At 43.3% G+C, this 24,452-nt stretch overlaps 1 protein-coding gene across 3 annotated transcripts; it reads left to right on the top strand.

The window, feature by feature from the left end:
- The first annotated feature begins 101 nt into the window (after positions 1-101).
- Positions 102-24,427, top strand: mtmr3 (myotubularin related protein 3). Of its 3 annotated transcripts, none has more exons than XM_026343856.1 (21): positions 102-275; positions 2,070-2,144; positions 2,705-2,761; positions 4,038-4,127; positions 4,728-4,844; positions 7,547-7,629; positions 8,135-8,301; positions 8,382-8,478; positions 8,795-8,908; positions 9,548-9,738; positions 10,099-10,230; positions 10,386-10,497; positions 11,351-11,546; positions 11,797-11,982; positions 12,260-12,430; positions 13,416-13,561; positions 13,999-15,511; positions 15,629-15,739; positions 15,919-16,007; positions 18,585-18,611; positions 20,428-24,427. In XM_026343856.1, exons 3-21 carry the CDS (start codon positions 2,759-2,761, stop codon positions 20,597-20,599), a joined length of 3,717 nt encoding a protein of 1,238 aa, XP_026199641.1. In that variant the 5' UTR covers positions 102-275; positions 2,070-2,144; positions 2,705-2,758; the 3' UTR covers positions 20,600-24,427. The 3 variants fall into 3 exon arrangements, with proteins under 3 accessions (XP_026199641.1, XP_026199643.1, XP_026199642.1); XM_026343858.1 differs by having other exon boundaries at positions 18,585-18,606; positions 20,428-20,573; XM_026343857.1 differs by lacking the exon at positions 18,585-18,611.
- The last annotated feature ends 25 nt before the right edge of the window (positions 24,428-24,452 follow it).

Below are 24,452 nucleotides of genomic sequence, written 5' to 3'. Positions count from 1 at the left end.
GCTCAGTGTTTACATGATAGTACCGCGTGGTGTGGCTGAGCCCCGCCCCTGCCCAGAGCATTGCTCTGACGCGATGACGTCACAGCACGTAAGTTGTTGGGCTGGAGAATTCGCGGCGATGGCGACGACGACTCTGTGCTGGAAAGGGACGCAGTGAAGCTGGCCTCGGTTCGGATATGACTAATGTTTATTTGATCGAGGTTTGTTTGCTGCTTAGTAATTGCACGGGTTTCGGATGAATCTTTGGCTTCTCACTTCTCGTCATTCTCTCACTGGTGAGTCCGCCGGCTGTGCTCGTTCCTCGGTGTGTTTTGACAGAGGCCTCCTTTTTGGGGTCCGCCCTCCATCTCATAACAACAAAAACAGTTGCAAAGAGCAGCGCTAGCTCAGCCAGCTAATGTTAGCTGCTAGTCCGCATATTGGCCGGTCTATAAGAGCACCCTGCTTACTAACAGTGTTAAATGTTAATGTGTGCTGCTTGCAGTCTAAAGACACACTTTATACTAAAGGTTAGTTTACTAGTATTCATTTGTGGACGTGCTATTTTGATTAACTGTTGGCGTCAGGGCTAGTTAGCTGCAGTAAATCTAGCTTAACGTTACCGAAAGAGAAAGAAGAGCATCAGTAACGTCAGTGTTAGCTACTTAACGTTACTTTTTTGGTATTCACACGGGTAGTTATCTATCTGACCAACAGTTCAACTAACATTAAACACTTTTGCTTGATAAATAACGTCTGTTTCTCCGTAACCTAACGTTACACGTTAACGTGTGTTGCATATCACTTAGCTTTTTAAAATTAAGCTAGCACCCATTAAGATTACCCTGATTTTAAGGTAGCGTTAAATACCTCCTATGTTCTGACGGTATTTTTTGTTAGCATTACGTTTATCTCAGCAAGCGTTAGTTGTTTACCTCTAGTTGCAAAGTGAAACAACAATATTACTTTTAAGCTGAAGAAAATGGTTAGCCAAAGAGTTAGCTGCCATACAGCCCTATGTTTTTTATGTGCTGTTAAATTGTTGTATTGATACGTGGCCGTCGATGTAGTCAAGCAAAGTGAACGTCATTTCTGTTTGTTTATTTCTTCGGGAAACTTCCTAATATCAGTTTAGAGATTGGGGCTGTTTAATCGCTGATGTTGCAGCCTGTGATGCATGGTGGCCTGTCACGGGATAGGAGTAACGTTAAAGCTCTAAGGGGCTTAGCCTTCCCTGTGTGACTCTCAACTCAGAGCCAGACTGAGCTGTAGCCACGGGTCATGAGCCCATTGCGATAAACAGAGCCGTGTGTGTGTGTGTGTGTGTGTGTGTGTGGCAGATATGCTTTATCAGGTAACATCGGCAGTAAACGCTGGACTCCTCAGTTAGTGCAGTAATGACTGGCCCTGGCTGCTTCACCTGCCGTCGGTGCAAGGAGCCTTTTTGTCTTCTTCCTGCCTTCAGGCATCTTAAATATTCTTGAGAAGGTGGCTGACCTTCTCAGATCAGATTTCAGTCTCTGCAGGAGTAGCTGACCTTTACAACTGTTATGCGACTGTATGCTTAGGAAGCCCCAGCAGGTTGCCTGTTTGGAAAAGAGATGTCCAGCAGTATCACTTTAAGGTCTATGTCTTTAAATATAATTTATTCTTACCTGAAAACAAAGGTGCTACACCTGTAGCACACCTTAAGGGAAGTTAATACAAGCCACCAGCCGAGTTATTATCTTTAAAGTTGATATTGTCTGTGGATTAAGTGTATTTGTTGCGGTGAAAAATAAAAATACAATACAATATTAGACGTTTGGGTAATGTTATGGTGTTTTTATGCAGCCTAGTCTGTTTAGTGTTTCAAGATCCTGCTTTTTTTTTTTTTTTTCACTCCACAACTGAGTTTAAGTGGTATCTCTGAGCTCACATACAAGCCACTGTGGCCACCAGTACAGCTATATTTGACCATGAATCAAAAGAGCTTCTGTAGCTGAAATGTCACAGTGGAAAAAAAAGTCAGCTTTCGCAAAATATAGACACATTTGTAAGTAAAAGCATTTCACCATTATTAAGCTGTGTGTTTGCCTTCGTGTCCACAGATTTCCATGTCTTATTTGTGAGATTTTCCAAACAAGATCACCAGGACTTCTTGTGTCCATTACTTATACTCTGTGGTAAGTGTAATGATGTGTCATATTACTCACTGCTATTATCCATCTTTATTGTATTTGATGGAACTAATTTGATATAAGCGTTCTTCCTGCTGTTGCTGGGAAAGCCTTGCATCAATTCCACAGATGCTATTGAAAGTTGTGATTGTCTCTGCCTAGCCAGGGCCTCATAGTTCTCTGGTCAGTTATGGACAATAACTAGTTTGTTACTTAGACCCATTAGACCAGTCATCCTTGAGCACATGTTTCATTTACATACCCTGATGCTTATGTACAACATGACCCACACAGTTAACCACCAGTTTGTCCATCTTTTAAAATCTACTACCTACACTTTCTTCTTCTGAAAGTTCCTTGAAAATCTTTCCACATGCAATCTGAATAAATCTAAATTAATGTAGAAAAGGATGTTTGTGTGAAATTTGTGACAAACCTTTCGACCCTTCAAATTAGAAAAGACCTGTAAAAGAGGATTACATGTTTTAAATATAATGCCTAAAGGATACCAAATCTGATTTACATGCTTTCTGTCATTATTATCAACTGTGTGTATTCTTTTATAGACTGATCCAGGCCGGAGGTCCTTGTTGGGTGACCCACACTCCTTCACAGGGGCTATGGTAAAGTGTGTTTCCTTGATTCATGCTTTGGACAGTATATGTTGTTTCTCCTGTGGCCTGGTGCAGTCTGCAGAATCGGAAACACTCGATTGATTTTTCACTCAGTCAGTCCTGTTTATCAGGAAGCAGACAGTTACATCAGCTGCAGCAGTGTCAAAGGTCATCTGAGGCTCCTGTCTATGCAGGATAGCTTTCAGTTTTCACTTCAGAAAGTTATGTTGTATTGTTGCATCATGACATAACTGCTGGATCGGATGTGTTTCCCATTGAACTGTGTGTGTTTTTTTCCCATTCTTGCCATGCTGATGTGTAGCAGCAGCCCCCTGGCTGGCCTCAGCATGCTGCTCCTCCAGCCGTTGGCGACTGTGTGTATGAGCTTAAGTCATGCTGAGACAGCATCCCACAGGATCCCACTGTTCGTTTTCTGCCATCTCTTGTCGACCAACTTAATCTTTATTTGCACAATGCTCAGACTAAGCTCTGCTCCTGACTAAACACAGGCTACAGATTCCTGTCGATTTCTTTCAGCACAAGGCCAGACATTTTTTATCCACTAGTTTGCCCTAGAGTAAAAATCCCTGTCTGCTTGTATATTCATGCCTTGCATTCCTCACTAATAGGCAACCTCTGTGAAATATGTTCATTTGGCCTAGTGTGACCTCAAACATTTTGACATTCATAAAAGCCTACACACTGCTACAGAAAAACGCTTTTAAATTTAAAAGATGTCAATAGTTAGATTTTAAATTTTTTATGTTCTTGTGTAGGATAGTTATCTTGTCCTTTACCAGGAGAGCACTGTATGCTACTGGCATCTGAAATACTATGGTTTGTTGTACAAGGCATGATTATAGTAAATTAGCCCGAGTTACACATTACAGCGTGGGCGGGAAAACAGCCACGTCAACCAACAAAATGCAGCACCGTCAAACTGGTTTAGACCTGACAACCACTGTTGTGACACTACCGCCATTATAGTAAAAGATGTGAAAGCCAATTTGATGGTGCTGTGGCATAAACTCAGCAAAGTCAAACTACTACAAAGGTGGAGTTGTGCAACTCCCAGACAAGCATCTCTGTGGTCAAAGCTATGAATGTGTACATAAGTATGTGACAGGAGTAGCGTAAAAATTAAGGAATACTCAGCCAATCATCCCTGTACACATGTTTGAAAAGCCATATTAAAACCATGCATGTATGTGACTGAAAGAAGGTTTGTGATTGTTAAAGTTAATACTGACACTCAGTAAATAGCTAACTGGCCTTTTCTCTGCAGGAGGAGGAGGGGCAGCAGAGCTTGGAGTGTATCCAGGCCAATCAGATCTTCCCCAAGAAGTCCCCCGTCCTGGAGGATGAAAACATGCAGGTGAGGAAGCCTGTTGTGCTCTAAAAACACAGTTAACAGGACAGTTGTGTGTAAATTTAAGTCTCTTCTCTGTTAGGAGTTACATAATTACCATGACACATGACTTCAGCTCGCTTTTTTTTTTTTTTTTTGCTTTACTAGTCTGAGAAGCAGAAGTGTTAGTAAGAGCTGAATTTAGTGCTTCCCATTGGCCAGTTGGGTTTTTCGAGCATTTTATGTGGTTTCTGTTTTCCTGTTTATTTTTTCTGCTAATTGCCGCTGTCTGTTTACACTGGTTACTTGTATTTAATAGTGGTAGTTGTATAACTTACAAAGTATACTTTTAGTGTTCAGCATTATTGCTGACATTGTAGCTCAGTGAAAATGAAAAGGAGTCCATTAATGTCTCCTCATAGAGAAACTCTTGCCACTAAAAAGCAGTGTAAGATGGACTGTTTCATTTTGCCTGATCGGCTTCGTATCGGTCTATATGTTAAATACAAGTTGCATAACATAGATATACTATTGATGTGGCGATCTAGTGAAATAATCATACCACAGGCCCTATGTATTTGACATCATAATCATAGGTAATCTGTGTGGTGCAAATGTTGTTGCTAGGTGCCCTTTCCTGAGCTGCATGGGGAGTTCACAGAGTATGTGGGGAGAGCAGAGGATGCCATCATCGCAATGTCAAGCTACCGCCTACACATCAAGTTCAAAGAATCCGTTGTCAACGTAAGTATGTTTGAGTGACCCCAGGTGCTTCCAAGTCAGATTTGGATTAGACAATGTCTTTCTCACAGTTCAGAATAACTAAAGAATGAGCTGTGTTGCCTCTGCTTCACAGCTGTGTAAAGGTATTCATGTTTTGTGAATGGACAGAAGTGGGGCCATTGTGCCAGTCCTGTAGTGACCGGGCTATTCAGAGCTGATCTGCACTTGCAGCAGTGCCGCGTGACTCTTCATCACCTCTGTTTCAACACTCGCCTGCCCGCTCCGCTTTCTCTCTACACTTGCCGTTGCCATGGTTGCAATGGTTCCAGAGGGGATTCATAACAGTCACGCCCTCTCTCTTTTCTGTCTCTTTTATAGAGAGAGACTAGGTTTGTGATCAAGTGTGGTCACTTCCTATAAATTCAGAAAAGTCATATCCTGTCCAAAATATATTGCATGTACATTTGGACCTAGTTCTCTCTTATGTGCACATTATGTGTCCCTCATAATCTATTTAGATGGAGTTCTGTAAATGTTTATAGTCACAAATTAAGTATTTTCCATAATTTGTTTCCAAAATACCTCAGGGAAATAAGTGTGTTCACATTGCCAAGCTGCCTTGTTAGTGAAGTGAGAGCAGTAAAGTTGTGCAATGCTAAATCATGTGCTCCAGAAAAAACACTTTCGATTGTTTTGCATCCTTCTTTGAAAAAAAGTTCTGTGAATGTCCAAATAACATTTAGTCATATTATTTTAAATGACTTATGATCAAATAATGTAGATTTTTTTTATTGACAAATTCTGTGATAATACCTGAAGCATCTATGATTCAGTTGAGTATTCAAAATACATCAGATAGACAAGCTGTTGCACAGGTGGACCACCTTTGTTACCATAAAATGGAATAGTGTGGTGTATTTGGTGTAATTCCCACGTGCACCACACTGCTACTTAAAATACATATTAATACACAAGAATTGCTGAAGAAACTGGTCGTAAATAACTTTATTTAGTCATAGGAAGTCAAAGTACATAGTCATGAGCCAATATGTCTAATGTATTTGCTGCAGCTTGTGTTTAGGTAACATTCAACATCTTAGAGGTTTAAATAAAATGATAGCTGCAGTATATCATGATGTTCCTTATTTTTAGATTGTTTTGTTTCTAGGTACTTTGTATTGTTTGAAAAGTGGTTGTATTATGGTGGTATGAGAGACCAAAGCCTGAGATTCTCACAAAACTAACTTATAATAGCTCACTTAACATATAATCATATGACAATGACATTGGGAATGTATAGGATTTATTCATTGGCTCTGGTGAGTCTGGTTTTTTCTTGTTGCTACTGGCTGCCTGTCAATTGTTGTTGCTCCTAACTGGACCTCAATGAGCCCTCGGTTCCTGGCTAACAAACCACCATTCTGTGCTCTCATAAGACACGCAATGTTCTCCTCACACATATTTGGATGGGTTGACAAGGCATCTGCATCACATAGCAGAGTTGTCAGAGCTTGCGAATCCCGGGTGGGAGGTGCTGGAATTGAGTGAGAGGCTGTTAACAAGTAGCCCAGGAATTTTGATGGCGGCCAGATTAGCGATGTAGATTAGAGGGCAGAAATTTAGATGTGGCAAACGGATGCACAAACATCCGGAACGTGCTAAGATGCATGAAGATAGAAAATAGTTACAAATCAACATGCTAGATTTTCATGATTGTTTTCTCTGTTTTGTTTTGAATAGAGTTGTTGTTGTGAGGTGTCAGTAAGTACCCAGTAGAGCTGCACGGTGTGAAGTGATTAACCATGACTGTAAGTGTATTGTGCCTGTCTGTTTACCAGCTGGTGCCTACAGGAGTGTAGTCCTGCTTGTTCATCCTTTCAACACCAGGTTAAAGTTCTGAAAAAGTATGTGTGTCTGTGAGAGAGAGAAAAAATGTGAAAATCTATCCACACTGAATCTATCCGCATTCAAGCTGCCAATCTTTTAATACACTGACAAAATCTCCCTCACGCTGTAGCCCTGTCATTGTGCTGGGAGTTTGACCTGCTAATGACTGACTGTTGATCATGCATGGCTCTGGACCGTGTGTGAACACTAGCTTGAGCCACACCTTTAACAAAAACCCATTGCTCTGCTGAAAAGTGGTCTTATTGTGGTTACAGTAATTAACAGGGCTTAGTCAAAAGCAGCATAGGTATTTCCCTGCAGTATTCAAAGTATAATTTTAAGTCATAAGCATATGACGGTTCTGAACTTTGGATGGTATTTGCCTATAAAAGATAAGACCATAGCTCTGAGCCAAAAGGGAAATAAAGATACAGGCTCTTCAGGATCTAGCATGGAGTGTTTTTGTGCTGCCATATTCAAGATTAAGAGGATTATTTATATTAACTGTGCTCAAGGAGATGTGATGTGAAAAATTAATGGAAATGCACCTGGGCAAGTCATCTGTGTAGCTTGGTTTATATAATCCCATTCAAGAAGTAAAAATGTAAGGATGTATTTGAAGGCACATCTTTGATTTTTGGCATGAAGGTGTTGCTGTGTTGGCCACCACTAATCAGCTGCAGTCTACCACATGACTTGTGCTGGCTGCATGCTTGTTGGTTGATACATTTTCAACATACCCTTTTTCGGGCATCCTGTTGTAAGTGTTGAACATGTTTTAGCTTTTGGAGTTTAAGTGGATATAGGTTTGATGTTTCCCCTCTTTTGCACCACAGGTTCCTCTTCAGCTCATAGAGAGCGTGGAGTGTCGGGATATGTTCCAGCTTCATGTCACCTGTAAGGATTGCAAAGTCATCAGGTATGACCAGTGACATGCTCCTACAACAAATTCATTTGGACTTTTAACTCTTGCTTGTTTAAAGCTATAGGAAATTTGAGATATATAGATATAGATATAGATATATAGATATAGATATAGATATATAGATATATAGATATATAAATGCAAATATGGGATGTTACACAAGACGTCAATTAACAAGAAAGAAGTGGCAAGAAAAAGTAATTGAAACATAAGCTGATATCAGCTGACTGGCACTGACACTGGCTGATTTTATAAGTCATTGTAGCTCTGAAGCACACCTCCCTTCTCATTTCATTTTTTGGACTCTGCGTTTGCTTGCACTTTTAGTCTTGCTTACTCTAATTTGCATTACATCAGAAGCCTATTGTTTCACTTGTGTTTTGTCACAAGGTAAAAAGTATTTGCTTTCCACATATAGTACAGTTGATTCTGACGTGTCTATGTTATGTTTTGTTACCCTTCTGAAGGTCTAACATTGATATTTGTTTTTAATTCTTAGGTGTCAGTTCTCCACCTTCGAGCAGTGTCAGGAATGGTTGAAACGCCTGAATGCAGCAGTGCGCCCTCCCTCCCGCCTGGAGGACCTATTCTCCTTCGCCTTCCACGCCTGGTGCATGGACGTGTACGCTGGAGAGAAGGAGCAACATGGCGAACTGTGCAGACCAGGTGCTGTCTCTCACGCATCTTCATGTCAGTCTTCTCTGCTCCACTCTAGTCTTATCAGACATCTCTCTTTCCTCCTGTAGGCGAACACGTGACCTCCTGGTTCAAGAATGAGGTGGAGAGGATGGGCTTTGACACTCAAAATGCCTGGAGGATATCTGACATCAACAGCAAGTTCAGGTAATAGTAGCTTTTATTCAGGATACATAACCTGCTGCTGTGTTGACTTCCATCACTCCCAGCTGGAGGATAGAGATGTCCTTTGCTTTCATTGGCGGACAACACAGGTCTGTGTGTGTGAGTGTTTTAGACAGTGGGTGGTTGTGTTATTTCACTCCACTAGTGCTGCGCCCTGGGCAGATAAGGGCCCAGCCCAAGATTAGGTGTCTGTAGACAGACTTTTGTTGACCAATCACAGCCCTGTGGTACCCCCCACCCCTCGCGCATTCTCTCTCCCTGTTCAGCCTTTGCTCTCTCTATCCCTCTGCTCTACCAGGCTTTGCCCCAGCTATCCTCAGCAGCTTCTGGTTCCAGCCTGGATCACTGACAAGGAGCTGGAAAATGTGGCAGCCTTCCGCTCCTGGAAGAGGTTTCCTGCTGTGGTTTATAGGTTGGTGTGTTTATTTCTCCTTGAGCTCTTTAAACCATGGGGTTAACGTGTTTACCGTCACACAGAAATGAAAAACCTCCTTTGTTCTTTGTTCAGATAATATCTATATATAGTGCCACTGTCCACAGAATGTACTTCAGCTAGAAAAAACACATCATACAGCTAATGACTAATAGCTACAGGAACCCCCTACAGACTACATTTGCCTTTTTGCCTCTGTTCATACACCATCAGCGCAACTGCTGACTTTACAGTGATATATAGTGATAACTTAACAGTCTTTGATCTTTGTTTTTGGAAAACTGGACTTGTATGCATGTTTGTGTGTCTCTGCACATTTTGCTTTAACAGCTGTAAAACTTTGTAGATTAATTTTAACTCAGGGATCAGATGATTTGAGAGCAGCTTAGTCAGTAAAACACATTTTATTTGTTTTTCTTAGAGACCCATTAATTTGAATTCAGTTGCCAGATTAAGTAAAGGATGTGCAATTGTGTTGGGTTACAGTATACAACCCATGTGTATAGATTATTGCATATAGACAGATAGATGTAAATAACGTTAGACCCCAGATGAAATGAACAGCCACAATCCTTTCTTAAGACTGTGTTTCCGTGTTCTGGCTAACCCCTCTCACAGACACCAGAACACAGGTGCTGTGATCGCACGCTGTGGCCAACCAGAGGTCAGCTGGTGGGGCTGGAGGAACGCTGATGATGAGCACTTAGTCCAGTCCATCGCCAAGGCCTGCGCCGTGGACAGCAGTTCCCGCAAACACCTTCCCAACGGCAACTACACCAACGGCTCAGACCTACCTGATACTGACTTTGGTATTGACTATTGCACTTAGTCAGCCTCACCTTCTCACTCCGTCATTGACATACTGTATCTACCCACCCCCCCCCCCCCCCACACACACACACACACACACACACACACACAGACAAGGTATTTCTATGCTGAGGTCTTGCTGTCTGCATGAATTTGCAGCAGACACTGTTGAGCAATCCGACCTGTCGGAGCATGTCTGATGCAGCACATTCACCCAAGCACAAAGATTACAGTAACCTCGCATTCTGATCTATGTGCCTGGATGCTACATGTTTATATGTTTTTTTTCTACTGTTTGTTTCTTAATGCACTCAGTTGTAACTTCTGCGTTTCTCACTGCGTTTTGCTGTCTGCCTCAGAATCCTCAATGACCAACAGCTCAGAAGTGGACACTCTTGCTACCCAACCCCACAAGTTACTGATCCTAGACGCCAGGTCCTACGCCGCTGCTGTAGCTAACAGGGCCAAGGGGGGAGGCTGCGAATGCCCAGGTAGTTCCTCTTAACTCTCTCCCTGGCTACAAAGAGAATTAGGTCAATGTGTGCTGTGGATTCAGCAGCTCAGAGAGCCACAATTGTTCTCTAAAATTAAAACCACCACCAGTTTTTGTTACATTTTTGTAACCATCATTTTCCTCCTGCTCCAGAGTACTATCCCAACTGTGAGGTGGTGTTTATGGGGATGGCTAACATCCACTCCATCCGCAAGAGTTTCCAGTCTCTACGTTTTCTCTGCACTCAGATGCCTGATCCAGCCAAGTGAGTTTCTATCTCCAGCAGTGCCTCCAGCTTCACCTAGTTGTAACTCCTACCTCTGAAGGCAGATTAGACCTAGAGTTCAAGCTCAAGCTTTGCAGTAGTAACTGTAGGTAACTAGTAATCACAGCTGTGTTTTTTGGTCTTGGCCATACATCTGGGTCTAATTTAGAAGGCCTGGCACAACCCCAGTTGAAGGATCTCTTTCCATGTGTACAGAGTCAATCCTACATTGATGTGTAATTGAATCAGTCTGGCTTAGCGGAAATCATAGAAAATGGTTAGACAGTCAACATAGCTTCTGAAAAATCCTAACCTTGAATCCTGGGGGTTAAACAGTTGATGTCTTATATTTGTGAGCTTATTATTATTTGAATGGTGTTGTGCACAAATGTTATGATGTTAATTCATAACACAGTGGAGTATGCTGATTTGTAGAGTACTGAGTATGATTGCTGCTGAACATAAAAAATAGAAAGTAGAAACTGTCCAAAGTGTCAGACTCAGTGGTGCCTACAATGATAACCTAGATAAGATAAGACAACCATAGCTGAAGCAGGTCAAGGTGTATGTATCTCTCTGTGTAATTGAAAAGTAATGTCACAATTTTTTTCCAAGTATGCAGATAAGTGTTGTTGTATTCTTTTGGTGTTCAAGTCATATCCTATGAAGTATTTCCAATTTTTTTAGGAACAATTATTTTTTTAATTGTTCAGGTGCTATACAAGTAAACTTAGCAACTAACTCAGGCTAACAGTCGTGTTGTATTAAGCACTATACCTCTAATTATAAACACGTGTCACCAATGTTATTGGCTGATCAGGTCTAACATTTATTTTTTAATGGGTACCTGCAGCTGGCTTTCTGCACTGGAAAGCACAAAGTGGCTGCAGCACCTGTCCCTGCTGTTGAAGGCAGCGCTGCTTGTCGTCAATGCCGTGGACCGAGACCACAGGCCTGTCCTGGTGCACTGCTCCGATGGTTGGGACCGCACTCCTCAGATTGTTGCTTTATCCAAGCTTCTGCTTGACCCATATTATCGCACTATTGAGGTACAGATGCAAACCCATACTTTTCGTTCAGTCTCTGACCCTTATCTACAACAAAACATTGTTTTATTTTAAATTTGGTGGCATATTCCCATATATATATATATATATATATCTCATCAGTAAACTTTTATTTGTCCACATTGACCTTGAGTTGACCTTTTGTTATAATTTAAAAAAAAAGACATATGATGATATGTTGATATATTCTGTTACAAACTGTGTCACTGAAAGTAAGATCATGTCTGTCCAGGGCTTTCAGGTTTTAGTGGAGACTGAGTGGCTGGACTTTGGCCATAAGTTTGCAGACCGCTGCGGCCATGGAGAAAACTCGGAGGATCTGAATGAGCGCTGCCCCGTCTTCTTGCAGTGGCTGGACTGTGTTCACCAGCTGCAGAGGCAGTTTCCATGCTCCTTTGAGTTTAATGAGGCCTTCCTGGTGCGTGCTGGTGGTAGAAATGGCATTCTACAATTACAAGTCTAAATCTTCTTCTTAGATTTGGAGATTAGACGTTGAAATGTTTTGATTTACAAAGTGAAAATGTTCCTGATTCAAGTGTATTTATGTTCACTTTTTGACTGTGAACCACTGTTGTGTAGTGTCAGTGTACCTGTCATGAGTTGCATGAGGCATCTCCCATCACCTTACCTCTTACCATATCTGAGATGTGCATACAGACCCCTACATGTCGGCTTCTGTGTGTTTGTGAATACAGGTGAAGCTGGTGCAGCACACCTACTCCTGTCTGTTTGGCACCTTCCTTTGTAACAGCGGCAAGGAGAGGGAGGACCGCCACGTTCAGGAGAGGACCTGCTCTGTCTGGTCACTGCTGAGGCCAGCTAACCGCTCCCTGAGGAACATGCTGTATTCGTCACATTCTGAGACTGTACGTCCGCTCTCAGTCACTAAGTGTTCTGTGTTAAGGCCCTTAGGAAATGGATTACTACTGGATATGTTACTGATTGATCCAGCAAGTCAAATGATCTTAAAGAAAAATCTTAAAGAAAATAAATCAGTGAACTCCAACAGCCCCAGGATTTTAATCTTGTTGGTACAGACAACAAATTCCTCAGACGAGCCTCCGAGTTATATATTTCATAATGTCTTTATAGTTTTATTGTTAATTGTTTCAAACTTGATTTAGGAGTCCTTTGCCACCCTCCTCAGAAATGCATTTTTGTGGTTTCTCTTGTGTTCTTACAATTCTGTGCGTGGGTGTCATGATCATAAATATTCTCCAGCTGATGTGAGGGGAAAATCATACTCAGAATTCTTGCTAAATCTTAGTCAACTATCCCTGAAGAGAATGTGAATTTCTGTTTTGCTGCCTGCCTGATTGTGATGGTTAAAAGTAAAGAGGAATGCCATCTTACCTCTACGAGTTTGACTGTACTCAGGTATTTTCTGGCTTGTGAATTAGCAGATTTATGACGTTTAAACATACAGAATCTATTGATAATATCCAGTCTGTGGCCGTAGTATCAGGATCTGTAATCTAGTGAAGTCAGATTCATCTTTGTTATTTACAATTATTAGTTTGTCCACATGCTGATTCTTGGTATGGTGATTTAATTTCAACTGGTAGGGCCCCTTTTCCTTTTCCCTTGTTTATCTCTTCTATTTATCAGATTTGAACAATTTAACCTTTTAGCTAAACAAGACAAAAAGTATGCAGGTAAGCCAACAGATGCAGGCACAGTTAAACCGAACAGTTATTTTATAATATGGCACGTACGTCCTGCAGTATGTCTATTTAGTTTGATGTCATTTCACATTCTTTAGAGTCAAATATTTTGGTTTAGTTTTTCACCAGTTTCACACCTTCAAGATTTGTTTCCAGAGTCACTTAGTGTTTGCAGCTGTTGTTGCAGGTTCTTCACCCAGTGTGTCATGTGCGCAACCTGATGCTATGGACGGCGGTCTACCTGCCCAGTTCCTCCCCCACCACGCCCTCTGACGACTCCTGTGCCCCCTACCCTGTGCCTGGTGCCAATCCTGATGATGTGCCTCTGGGCAGGTGAGCCTGGCGCGCTGGCACCCGACCCCCCCCTCTTCCTCCCTCATGTAAGGTTAACACAGGTTAAGGACTCCAACAGCAGCAGAGGCCCGACTTTTCAACTTGTCTACTTAGATACTTTGCTCTTCTCTGGCCCTAACAGTTACTGTTTTATGCTCTGCTTATCTCTGTCTCATGACAGTCAGTCATGATTGACAACACAAGGAAGTTGTTTTATTGTAATGTTGACAGAGTTTATTACAACTGTGTCCGGGTTAAAGAAGTTAAGTATAAAAGCTGCTATTTTAGGCAGTATGCTGCATTCGCCTTGTTAGGATGAGGCTGATGTAGTTTGTTAAATATTTGTAGTTTGTTTGAAATGACAGCTTCAGATTGAATTGTGTGTGTCATATTCTGAGCTGTTTTAATGCATAATTCTCCTTTCATGTCCTGTTTAGGCGTACAAAGACTCGCTCCTTCGATAACTTGCCCAGCGCATGTGAGCTGGGAACTTCACTGGCACCAAATCGTCGCTCCAGTGACCCGAGCCTCAATGAAAAGTGGCAAGACCACCGCCGCTCTTTGGAGCTCAACATGGCAGTGGGGCCTGAGGAAGGAGGGGACCAGGATCAGGAGGTGCAGCCTAATGGAGTGGGACCTTACCCAGCTGATGGGGATTCTGAGCTGGATAACAGCCCGAAGCTCCAGGGCTCATGTACCAAGCTCAGACAAGGAGATACTGCGACGACAGCAGCAACAGGAGAGGAACCAGAGGGGGCAGAGCTCTCTGTGGAGGTGGGTGTGGCTGAAGGCCAAATGGAGAACATTCTTCAGGAAGCCACTAAGGAAGAGGCGGGAGCAGATCAGAAAGAGGGAAGTGCTGCTGTCACTCATGTCGTAAACACTGCTGACACAGAGGTGGAAAAAGGAGCAAATGTCGAAGAGCATGATCAGTGTGCTCAGGTCAAAGGGTCGGAGATGAACAGTAAAGTATTTGCTAATGGTCTCCATCTAGAAAATGGTGTGTTAGAGCCTGAAGAGGATGGCCCACCTCCCCCTCTGCCCCCACAGCAGGCAAAAGAAATGGATCAACAGGCAACTGAGGTGACCCAGACATCAGAGGATATGGTGAAGCAGGAAGAACTTGCATGTGGACCCGGTGAATCGAGCACAGATGAGCCAGAACAGCCTGCAGCTCACAGGACTATAGCTAATGGCTTTGTGGATACGTCACCTGAAGAGACAGGGGTAGATGAGGAGACCAGTCCTGAGTCTGAATCTGACCGTGGCGTTTCTGAGCCAGTGGAGCAGGTGGATAAGAGGGCCTCGCTGATGGAAAGCTCCACAGAGACTTTAACTGAAGAGGCCTGCAACAGGTTGGAGCTCCAAGCACAGCCGCCTGTTTGTCTGAGCCATCATCCCTGCAGCGATGGCAGGAGCAGCCAGCTGCCCTGCTCCAGGAAAGAGAAAGGGCACGAGGCAGGTGAGCAGAGCTTTATCAGAACTTTAAACGGGGGCACCAAGAGACCCTCTGTCAGTGCCTTTCAGTCTGTGAGTGCTGACCTCAGCAGAGATGGACTTTGTAACGGAGACAGCTCTGATGGGGAGCCCAGCGGTCTTCACAGGGCCAAAGGGAATGGAGAGCGAGCCCCTCTGAGTCGACAGGTGTCTGTAGCTAGCTGTAACTCCTTATTGCTCCACCCGCGATGCAGCTGCTCCCAGCACCACTGGTGCCATGCTGTGTTGGGTCGGGCCACCATCAGCCCGGAGCAGCCATCCCGCAGCCACCTGGATGACGACGGGCTCACACTGCACACCGATGTCATCCAGCAGAGGCTGAGGCAGATCGAGGTGGGACACCAAATTGAGGTGGAGACTCTGAAGAAACAGGTGCAGGAGCTGTGGAGCCGGTTGGAGAATCAGCAGCATACTGGTTCCCACAGGATCAATGGAGACATGGGAGACGAAGTGGTAAGATACTGACAGGTTAAAAACTGTTTACCACCTGCATGTATCTTTTTAGTTGTAACTGCAGCCAGATGCTGGTTAAAGTGAACTTGTGTGACTCCGCCCTCTCCTTTTATGCAGACCTCAATGACAGATTCAGAGTACAACCTGGACCCCAACTGTTTGTCGCGCTGCAGCACGGAGCTCTTCTCTGAGGCCAGTTGGGAGCAGGTGGACAAGCAGGACACTGAGGTTAGGAGCTGGGCTAAGCTGGAAACAGTTATTAGGAGGGAAGGAACTAAGCTCTCAAAGCAAGGACTGAGATTGTTTAGAGCTTAGCTTGTATTTATGGACTTTTATTTATGGGTGTTTATAGGTGAGCTAATCTGTGTTCAGGGGCCTGTTAACTGATCTTGGTCTGTACATTACAGGTCACTCGCTGGTACCCCGACCATTTGGCAGCCCAGTGTTATGGCTGCGAGAGCAGGTTCTGGCTCGCGACCAGAAAGCACCACTGCAGGTAAACACGGGATTATCAAGCTGCAGAAGCTCCAACCTACAGTCAGTGTCATCAAGCATTCCTGTCTGTCCTGTTGAGGTTTAATAAGATTTACATCTGAGATTTACACTCCGTTTAAATTCAGAGGAGGCAGCTTACAGTTTACACTTCACGAGTCAGAATGACTTTGAAGGACTGTGAATGGACTGTGGTTTGTACTCTGTCAATGCATCTTTAATGTATGATGATAGCTCTTTTCTATATTTTTATTATTGTTACAAATCCCATAAAGATAAAACCCAACAATGAATTGTGTATACTCGCTGTGATGCCTGTTAGACAACTATTTAAAAACACAATTCTTCATCATGAAAAATATAGGCACTGTAATTTATTGATAAACAGCTCCACAGACTAAAAACAGCATCACTTTCTCTGCTGAGTAGCTCCTGTAAGACAGAGGCCACTGTGTATACTAAGGCATCTCTGTTTACATTGCTTTGTTAGCTTGTTGCGCGACATTTCACAACCTTTTCATAGTCGTCATTTACTGCATATGCAGTCTCTGAGACACAACACACAGGAATAAATTGTGGCATGTAAGCCGGAATGGAGTGATCATTAGAGAAAATACATGAAAAGCATGTGCAGAGGCTGAAAGCAACACTGGTGATACCCCAGACAGAGGACACCTTAGACATACCTACGAGAGGCTGCTGCTGCAGTCAGTGCTCAGCAGTGCAGGCAGATAAGTCAATTAGTTGCTATAATGAATGAAGCGTCGTGGAGCAGACACTGCAGGAGCTGCAAGATGGAAGAGACCAGAATCAGTCTGGATATTTGCAAAACCAGGTACACTTTTGTTTTCAAACGTTAACTTTGTACAAGTTGAAAATGTAAAGGAAAAACTGGTCACTGTTTACAATATAGATTTACTGTACCGAGAGACTGTGGAAGCCATAGCTGTTATTAGTCTGTGGAGCTGTTTATACATCAACTACAGTGCCCATATTTGTCATAATGAAAAAAGCACAAGTGTAACGTGTAACAAAACTCTAAATCAGTTTCTGGATTTGCAGACATTACAGTGGATGTAATTCACTGTTGGGTTTTTAGTCTTTAATTTACATTTGATGTGGTTTAGATCAAACCTATACTAGTAACTGTCCTATATGAGGCCAAGTACATTTAAATCCCAAGTATGTAAAGACCAGCCTTTTTTAGTACTGCACTTCCACAAAGTTGCGCACTGATGAGACACAGATTTGTCAAAATAAAAAAATTAAAAGATTGTGACATTTAATTCCTAGTCCAAAACTGCAGTTCCTATATTTCCCATAATGCAACTCGATTCAGCCTCTATTTATTTAGGTTTGTCTGTCCATGAAATACCTATGACCATCAAACATTACACCCACAGTCAATGCGTTTACATGGACTCAAGTAACCAGGTTACTGAGAGAAACCAGGGTTCTTGGGTAATCAGTGCAAGTTTTCATGCACTCAAGAAAGCTGGTTACTGGAAATTTGAGTATACATGCAGCAAAAGGATAATCTGACTTCTCTTCTGCCCTGGGCTGATTTTTGGAAGAGTAGTTCACAGATTTTAGCTGTATGGAGACAGAAACTTTTGTTTTTTTGTTTGTTTGCTTTTTGAGAGAGACACACAGCGACAGTCCCTGCGCTCCTGTTTACAGGGCAAAATGCACAGTGAATAGTGACTTATTCAGATGTGTATAGAGCGTATAACTTTGTGTTAGTTTCAGTCTTATTTAAAAATGAGATCCCTTCACTCTGTGTATTGATCTCTCCCTTCCTCGAGCTTTGCACATGCGCAATTAGAAACATGGTTACTTGTTTACATGGCAGAGTAACCAATGCTCTCTCAGAGAAATCTACCTCAGGAAATCAGGTTTCTCTAATCCCCTACCCTAATTACTGTAACCAGGTTTCCAGTTGACATGACACTCAAGAAATCTGCTTTCTGGAGAAAGAGGTAAAAGAAACCTGGTGACTTGAGTGCATGTAAACACACAGAGTCTTAGGAGCCCTCTAGAGACACTGTACAGCTCTTTCCTCTGCTGACATGAAGTCTGGAGAAATCTTCACTCGTAGCTTTATTGATTTCATTTTTTGGGGAAGACTGCTGTCCTAACATCTGTGTTTGTGTAAAGTTGACCTGGAAGTGCAGGACAGGACGTGTTTTGGTGCTTTGCAGTATGAGGAAGATTACTTTGGTGTATTTTAGCTTTCTGCCTCGCTCTGTGAGCTGATAGTATTTCTTCTGCTCTCATCGTTTCCTCGTCACTTTTGTATGCTCAGCTTCTTCCTGATGGCTGGGATCAGATTAATCAGCGCACACGTCCAGTTGCTCGTCCACTGTAGTCTGGACTGTTTACTGTAGGTGTTTCAGCTCAGGAAACAAAAACGGAGAGCTTTTTACCGGTAAAGCGTGTAGCTGTCTCAAAATTGTGGCTGTTTTCGATTTTCTAGCTTTTGTTTTTAGCATCATGAGCACAAAGTGTGTTTTAGTGTGTGTAGATGTCTCCACTGTTGAGGCGATTCTTATCCACAGTCTTCCCCTCTCCTCCTCTACAGTGGCAGGGAGCCTGTCCAGGAGGTCTGGTGAGATCTGCCCCCTCCCTTTACCCCTCCCCCCACTCTGCCCTCTGCCTGTTTAACCTGGTATCGCCGCACTTTCCCCTACTTAATCCTTACCCCTCCCTCCGTGTTCCTTCCCCTCCTGTCTGGCTGCATCTGTTTTTCCCTCCATTGTGTTTTCAGTTGTGCGACTCGTCAGGGAACTCGCTCTTCATTTCTGAGAGGGATTGACTTGAGAGTGTGTTCTGCACCAGTGTGTCGCCATTTAGTGTTTTTTAATTGGCTGTGACCCAGAGCATGGAGCTGTCAGTGGGCCAGCTGTGCTTGGTCGAGGGCTGAGTGTTACATCACTGGAACAATTGAAACCTTTGAAAAACCCTCCTCCTGCCATAGCGCAGGAGGAGTACATCAGCAGATTCAACACACACCCTGGCAGCATGCTGCCCCAGACCAGCCCCCTCGCATCTCACCTCCCAGCAGCACAGCATGGTACTGAGGGGCACTCGACGCACCAGGTCATGTAAAAGGCTGCACAGTTACAGAGAATAAAGTTTTTTCTTTCATATCACTTTTTCTGTTTAGGGTGAGCACAGGCAGGTAGAAGGGACCACTGTGTGTGTGTGTGTGTGTGTGTGTTAGCATGGCCTTACATCTGATTCTGAGCATGGGTATCTTAAGCCTCCTGTCCAGTGATAATGGTGTGTTTCCAATGGGCTGAATAACCAAGTTAGCACTGCTAAGTGTTCATAGCACCTCTGCTAACCCAGCATGTAGTGACACTAGCAGAGTGGGAATGGAAACAGGAGCAGTCTGTGCAGTAGAGGTCTTCACATGTCATTTATTTTGGACACTTTCCAAAATGGACTCTAAAAGCAAAAGTCAGAGATGTCCGAACAGAATGAGAACCAGCAGCCAGCCGATCATCTATCAGTTCACTGGATGACTGTACTGGACGTAATCACTCACTGACTGAAGACCCTACCTCAACTGATTAGGCAGAGAATTTTTACCTGGTCCAACTTGAGTCCCACGTCGGGTCTTCGTTCCTCAGAACCAAGCTGACCTGTGAAGACCTCTAGTGCAAAGCTCAGTATGGGTTTTGGACCTGGTTTACTCCTGTTTATCACGTGTCAGATTATAATCAGTCACAGTAAATAAGCTAGTCCTGAAGGTTTGTTTGCTAACAGCAACATCTTCATATCAGGATCCTGTTCTTCACACGTGAGCTCACAAGTTCAGCCTTTGATCCCTTTTATATTCTCATCCAGCCAGCTTGGTTCCTTAATGAGATGTGATTTGTTAGTCTTGAATACATTTGTGTTGTTGTTTAATGACATGCTCTTATTTTGAAACTAAGGAGTCACTTCACAGATGTTCTACAGCATTGAAGTGTCTCCCTGCTTCTAGCTGGAGGAATCTTTTAGTTCAGATGATGTCATCAGGAGGAGCAGGTTGACCAAGACTACAACCTCCAACGCATGACATCATGTGAACTGACAAAGACCGCCAGATCATCTGTAGGGGAACCATAGGAAGCAAGTTCAAAATTGGTGAAGGCAACGTGATCAGTGTTATTACTGCTACAGACAGAACATTTTATTTCAGCTGTACATTAGTAAATTAAAGCTGAGGACCGGCCTAAAACATGCTATAAAAAGCAGAATTATTGTGAAGTATACAAATTGAACAGGTTTCCACCTATGAAGAACAGGGCGCTTGTTTAAATGCAAGGGAGCTAATCATACTCAAAGATGATCTTAAAGGGAGACACATGGTAAATGCCAGTGTAAAGAGGCTCTGTGTGAGAGTCCAGCAGTGACTGGTCTGTGTCCCCCTGCAGGAACTGCGGTAACGTGTTCTGCGCCAGCTGTTGCGACCAGAAGATCCCAGTGCCGAGCCAGCAGCTGTTCGAGCCCAGTCGGGTCTGTAAGACCTGCTACAGCAACCTCCGTCTCGGCTCAGCCCCCCTGGACTTGGAGTTGGAGAAACCCATCACAGCCAGCTCCAACTGAGGCTCACAGGAGCAAGACAGGAGGGGGGGGCGGGGTTGGGCTGAGTTGCCAGCCGCTGACACAGGCACACTGCTGGAGAAGAGCACAGGAGCTACACAGAATGTCCCACGTACTGTGTCTGTCTGTCTGTCTGTGTGTGTGTGTGTGTGTGTGTGTGCAGATGTAGAATGAATGTCTGTATATATGGAAGATGATGCTGCAGAGGAGCTAAACGACATGTTGGTGAGATGCTGCATGCTCTAAACAGTGAGTGTGCGAAGGGGTGGATAGTGTGTGTGTGTGTGTGTGTGTGTGTGTGTGTGTGTGTGTGTGTGAGTGAGAGAGAGAGAGAGAGAATATTGCACATTGGCCACACAGAGCAGAGGGTTTGTGGCAGTGATGGGACTGCTCTCCAAACCCAGAGGAGTGAGAATGGACATCCTGGTGACTTGGACCAGGCGGGCAGAGAAGGTCGTCTCACTGTGTTGCTGAAGTGTCCTGGAAGACCTTGGTCCACTGAACCATTTTCCCGCTTATGCACACTTCTCATCAGACCTCTAAGTACCACCACAGACCTCTTCTCTCCTTAGAGGGTGGAAAATCATGAGTGATGTGGAAAATGTTCCGGCAATCATGAGAGAGTCCCTTAACGTCAGAAATGTTGGGTTAGTGACAAATGTTGTTTAGATGAAACCTCAAAGGGTCAGTTCAGCAAAATGAGTAGTGCTAAGTAAGTAAGAGCTTTTAGTTTTGCTCTTCCTTAAAGAGAAGAGTAAAAACTGCTGTGAGAAGTCAGTGTCTCAGCTCTTAGGATGCTTGACTCTGAAAATCTAACTCCATAACACCACATCGTTTCTGCCAGGTAACTAGACTCCATCAGCAACAGCAATCCACAGTTTGGCGTAACCCTTTAACACAGTGTGTGTGTGTATGTGTGTGTAGATGCATACATTTTGCAGCTTGTGATGAGATTCTTCCCAGAGTGCAGACAGATGTTTGACGTTTGGAAGGCTGAGTAAAATACTACCTTTGTCATAATTTATATAAAAATGCTTTTTGGATATTTCAATCATTTTCTTTCTAAAAGTACTGTAGTTATTACAATAATTTAAAGTTACTATAATAACTTATATGTGTCAGACGCCACTGACTGTAATGTCTCCTCCTAACCACATCTTCACAGCCTTCACTCACAAACAGCCCCCTTTTTACTGTTTCTACCCAGCAGGCACTGGGGAGCTGACGTCTCGCTTTGCTTTTGTCTTTCGGCGGGAATCAAAAGTGCCGGCGTGAATTTGACGCGTTGAAATTCCCACATTCATATGTTCTATTGCTGAATTACTATCTGTGATGTGGCAGTGGATGGAAACCTCGCTTGTGATTTCCACTGTGATTGGCTGATGCGTGGAGGCAGCGGCAGCAGAAAGGGCTCTTGGTGTTATCCTCAAAGTTTGTAACTCAAGTTCTCACTTCCACCTGCAGTGAGACACCCACTCTGCCCAGCAACCATTCACTGACCTCACTGCGCACCCACACACCCGTTTTGTAAAATAAGTGAATAAAATAATATATTCAGATTCATATATAGCATTTAAGAAAAAATGTATAGAATCCTTGAATAGTGGCTCACTTACTTAGTCACCAAGAAGTTTTTTTATTTCTTTGTTTTCTTATGATGTTAATTGCAGAAGAGTTCCTATATTTTGCAACCTGTTGGAGGCAACAGGTGCGGAGTTGTTTTTTTTAAATAGAGAAGCAGGGTGTCCTGTTTTGATGCTGCAGTGGTTTTTTCCTTTTCCATGCGATCATTTCTTTGATTTTATTTATTGAGGTTTTCTAGTTGAATTGCTGTTGTAAAAATCCAGACAATTCAAATTGCCACAGGATAATCATCAGTGTTTATGACATGGGGACTGAGAGATGAGATGCACCCAGGTGGGTGGTGGGAGGCGGGGATGAAGTCAGAGGTGTCGCGGAGCACCGTGATCTCCAACCGCTGTTGTCAGATTAAATAGATTGAGTGTCTGTAGCCAATGCACTGAGAGAACGGTGGTCCAAAACAAGCAGCCTGAATCCAAAATAAGAGCCCCCTGACTCATGCACACACACATTACTCCATTTAAATCCATCTAAACACACTACCTCTACTTTGTACACACACCTCTTCATGCGCGCACACACACACACACACACACACACACACACAGCTTGTAGTTGCTGAGTGACTCTTGAGTTCCAAATTCAGATCATGGAAAATGGCCTTTGTTGTAAGTTTCTTTTTTTCTTTCTGTTATTCAGCAGGAGCATTTAAGGTACAGCACACGGCTGCAGACTTGGTTTTAGTGATGATCTTCTTGTTGACACTGCCAACGTTTTATTCCTCATCATCCGGCTCATGTTTCATTTAGCAGTGAGTAGCTGTGGTTTGCCCACACTGGACTGTCAGAGGGAAATCATCAACATTAATGTGTGTTCGACAACATGAAACCAGAGCCGTGTCTCTGGTTGCGTGTTCCTCACAGCTCCAGTTTGATTATAATGTGGTGGTAAAAGGGAAAGATAATTGGAGTGTGCAGTGGAGCAGCCAGAGGAACAACAGGCGTGAAGTGTTTGTTCCACACTGGGCTGCAGTGGACGTGCTGAACCATTCGACCTTTCATCCTTCAAACAGAATAGACATAAAAAAGTGTTTGCCCCTCATAAATGCTGTAATTTCAGAAAGTTTACAAAAACACTTGAACAAGCGGAACCACGGCAACAAGAGAGAGGCGTTATTGTCCGAACAGAAATGTCTTTTTGAATTGATTTGAGATGGTACTACTGCACCACTACTGAGAATGTGGAGCGCAGTTTTTGGTTTGACCCTGATCAGCCTCTCTCTAATCCAGCTCAGTGTTCTCTCGGTGTTTGTGTGTGTGCAGAGATTGATGAACTGGAACAGTTGAGTTTATAATAGAGATGTAAAACCTGGTCTGTAATTTAAGATCAGCACTTCTAGTAACAGATGATTTACTCCTAAGTCCCTGCACACACCCACAGTCATGGCTGGAAGCATGAATTCTCTCTCTCACTCTTTCTCTTTGCATTTCCACCACCATCACATCATGCCGGGGCTCCACGTTAATCTTTCAACAATCCATGAATGTGAAATGTCTAAATACAAAACAAAAAAAGAGGCTATTGTTTGCACATGAAGTGAAGTAGACACTGCCAGAGTTCTTTGAAATAAGGCTGAAAGTGCTGTGCTTCAGTATTGTAACAAGCATGATGATTGGTGGGAGGGTTGGGGAACGTGGGAAATGGGGCACCAAAAACACACATGTTGCCAGAATGATACCTTGCTGTGTTTTTTTTTTTTTTTTTCTCTCCTTCTTCTTTTCCCAAGACGTTTTCTTGGTCTGCATATGTTGTAGTTCTCTCCACTCACGCTGACATGTACTATCAGAGGCGTCACTGCTACGGCCCAGTAATCACTTGACGCGAGTGTGTTTGTGTGTGTGTGTGTGTGTGTGTGTGAGTGTGTGAGAGAGTGTGTGAAGGCGTAAAGCATCGGCATGTATGCGTGTGTGTGTCTTCTTTAGTGGAGACTGGTGCCAAGCAGTTTTATTACGGGTCTCTCACAAAGGGATCACTCGTGCTTTTGTTTTGACTTTCCTCCTCCTTTCCCTTCTGTTTGATAAGCACTTTGAACCTTCTCATGTCTGTCAGAGGAGTGTGTAGCTGTACATAGCAATTTCCTGTAACAACAAGTGCTCCTTGTTCAGTCTGAATATTTTGTTTTGTTGGATTTACTTTAATAAGCATTACATTGTTGTAGAATTAAAGAAGAAATAAACTAGATGAAACCTACTGTGTCGTCTGCTCTCACTGACAC

The sequence above is a fragment of the Anabas testudineus genome, chromosome 9, assembly GCF_900324465.2.
Source record: "Anabas testudineus chromosome 9, fAnaTes1.2, whole genome shotgun sequence".
NCBI lineage: Eukaryota > Metazoa > Chordata > Actinopteri > Anabantiformes > Anabantidae > Anabas > Anabas testudineus.
This window is presented reverse-complemented; position numbering and strand designations above follow the sequence as displayed.

Coding starts and splice junctions, on each gene's coding strand:
- mtmr3 (XM_026343856.1), top strand. Junction 4,845..7,546: donor TCAAAGAATCCGTTGTCAAC/GTAAGTATGTTT, acceptor TTTGCACCACAG/GTTCCTCTTCAGCTCATAGA. Junction 8,479..8,794: donor GACATCAACAGCAAGTTCAG/GTAATAGTAGCT, acceptor CTGCTCTACCAG/GCTTTGCCCCAGCTATCCTC.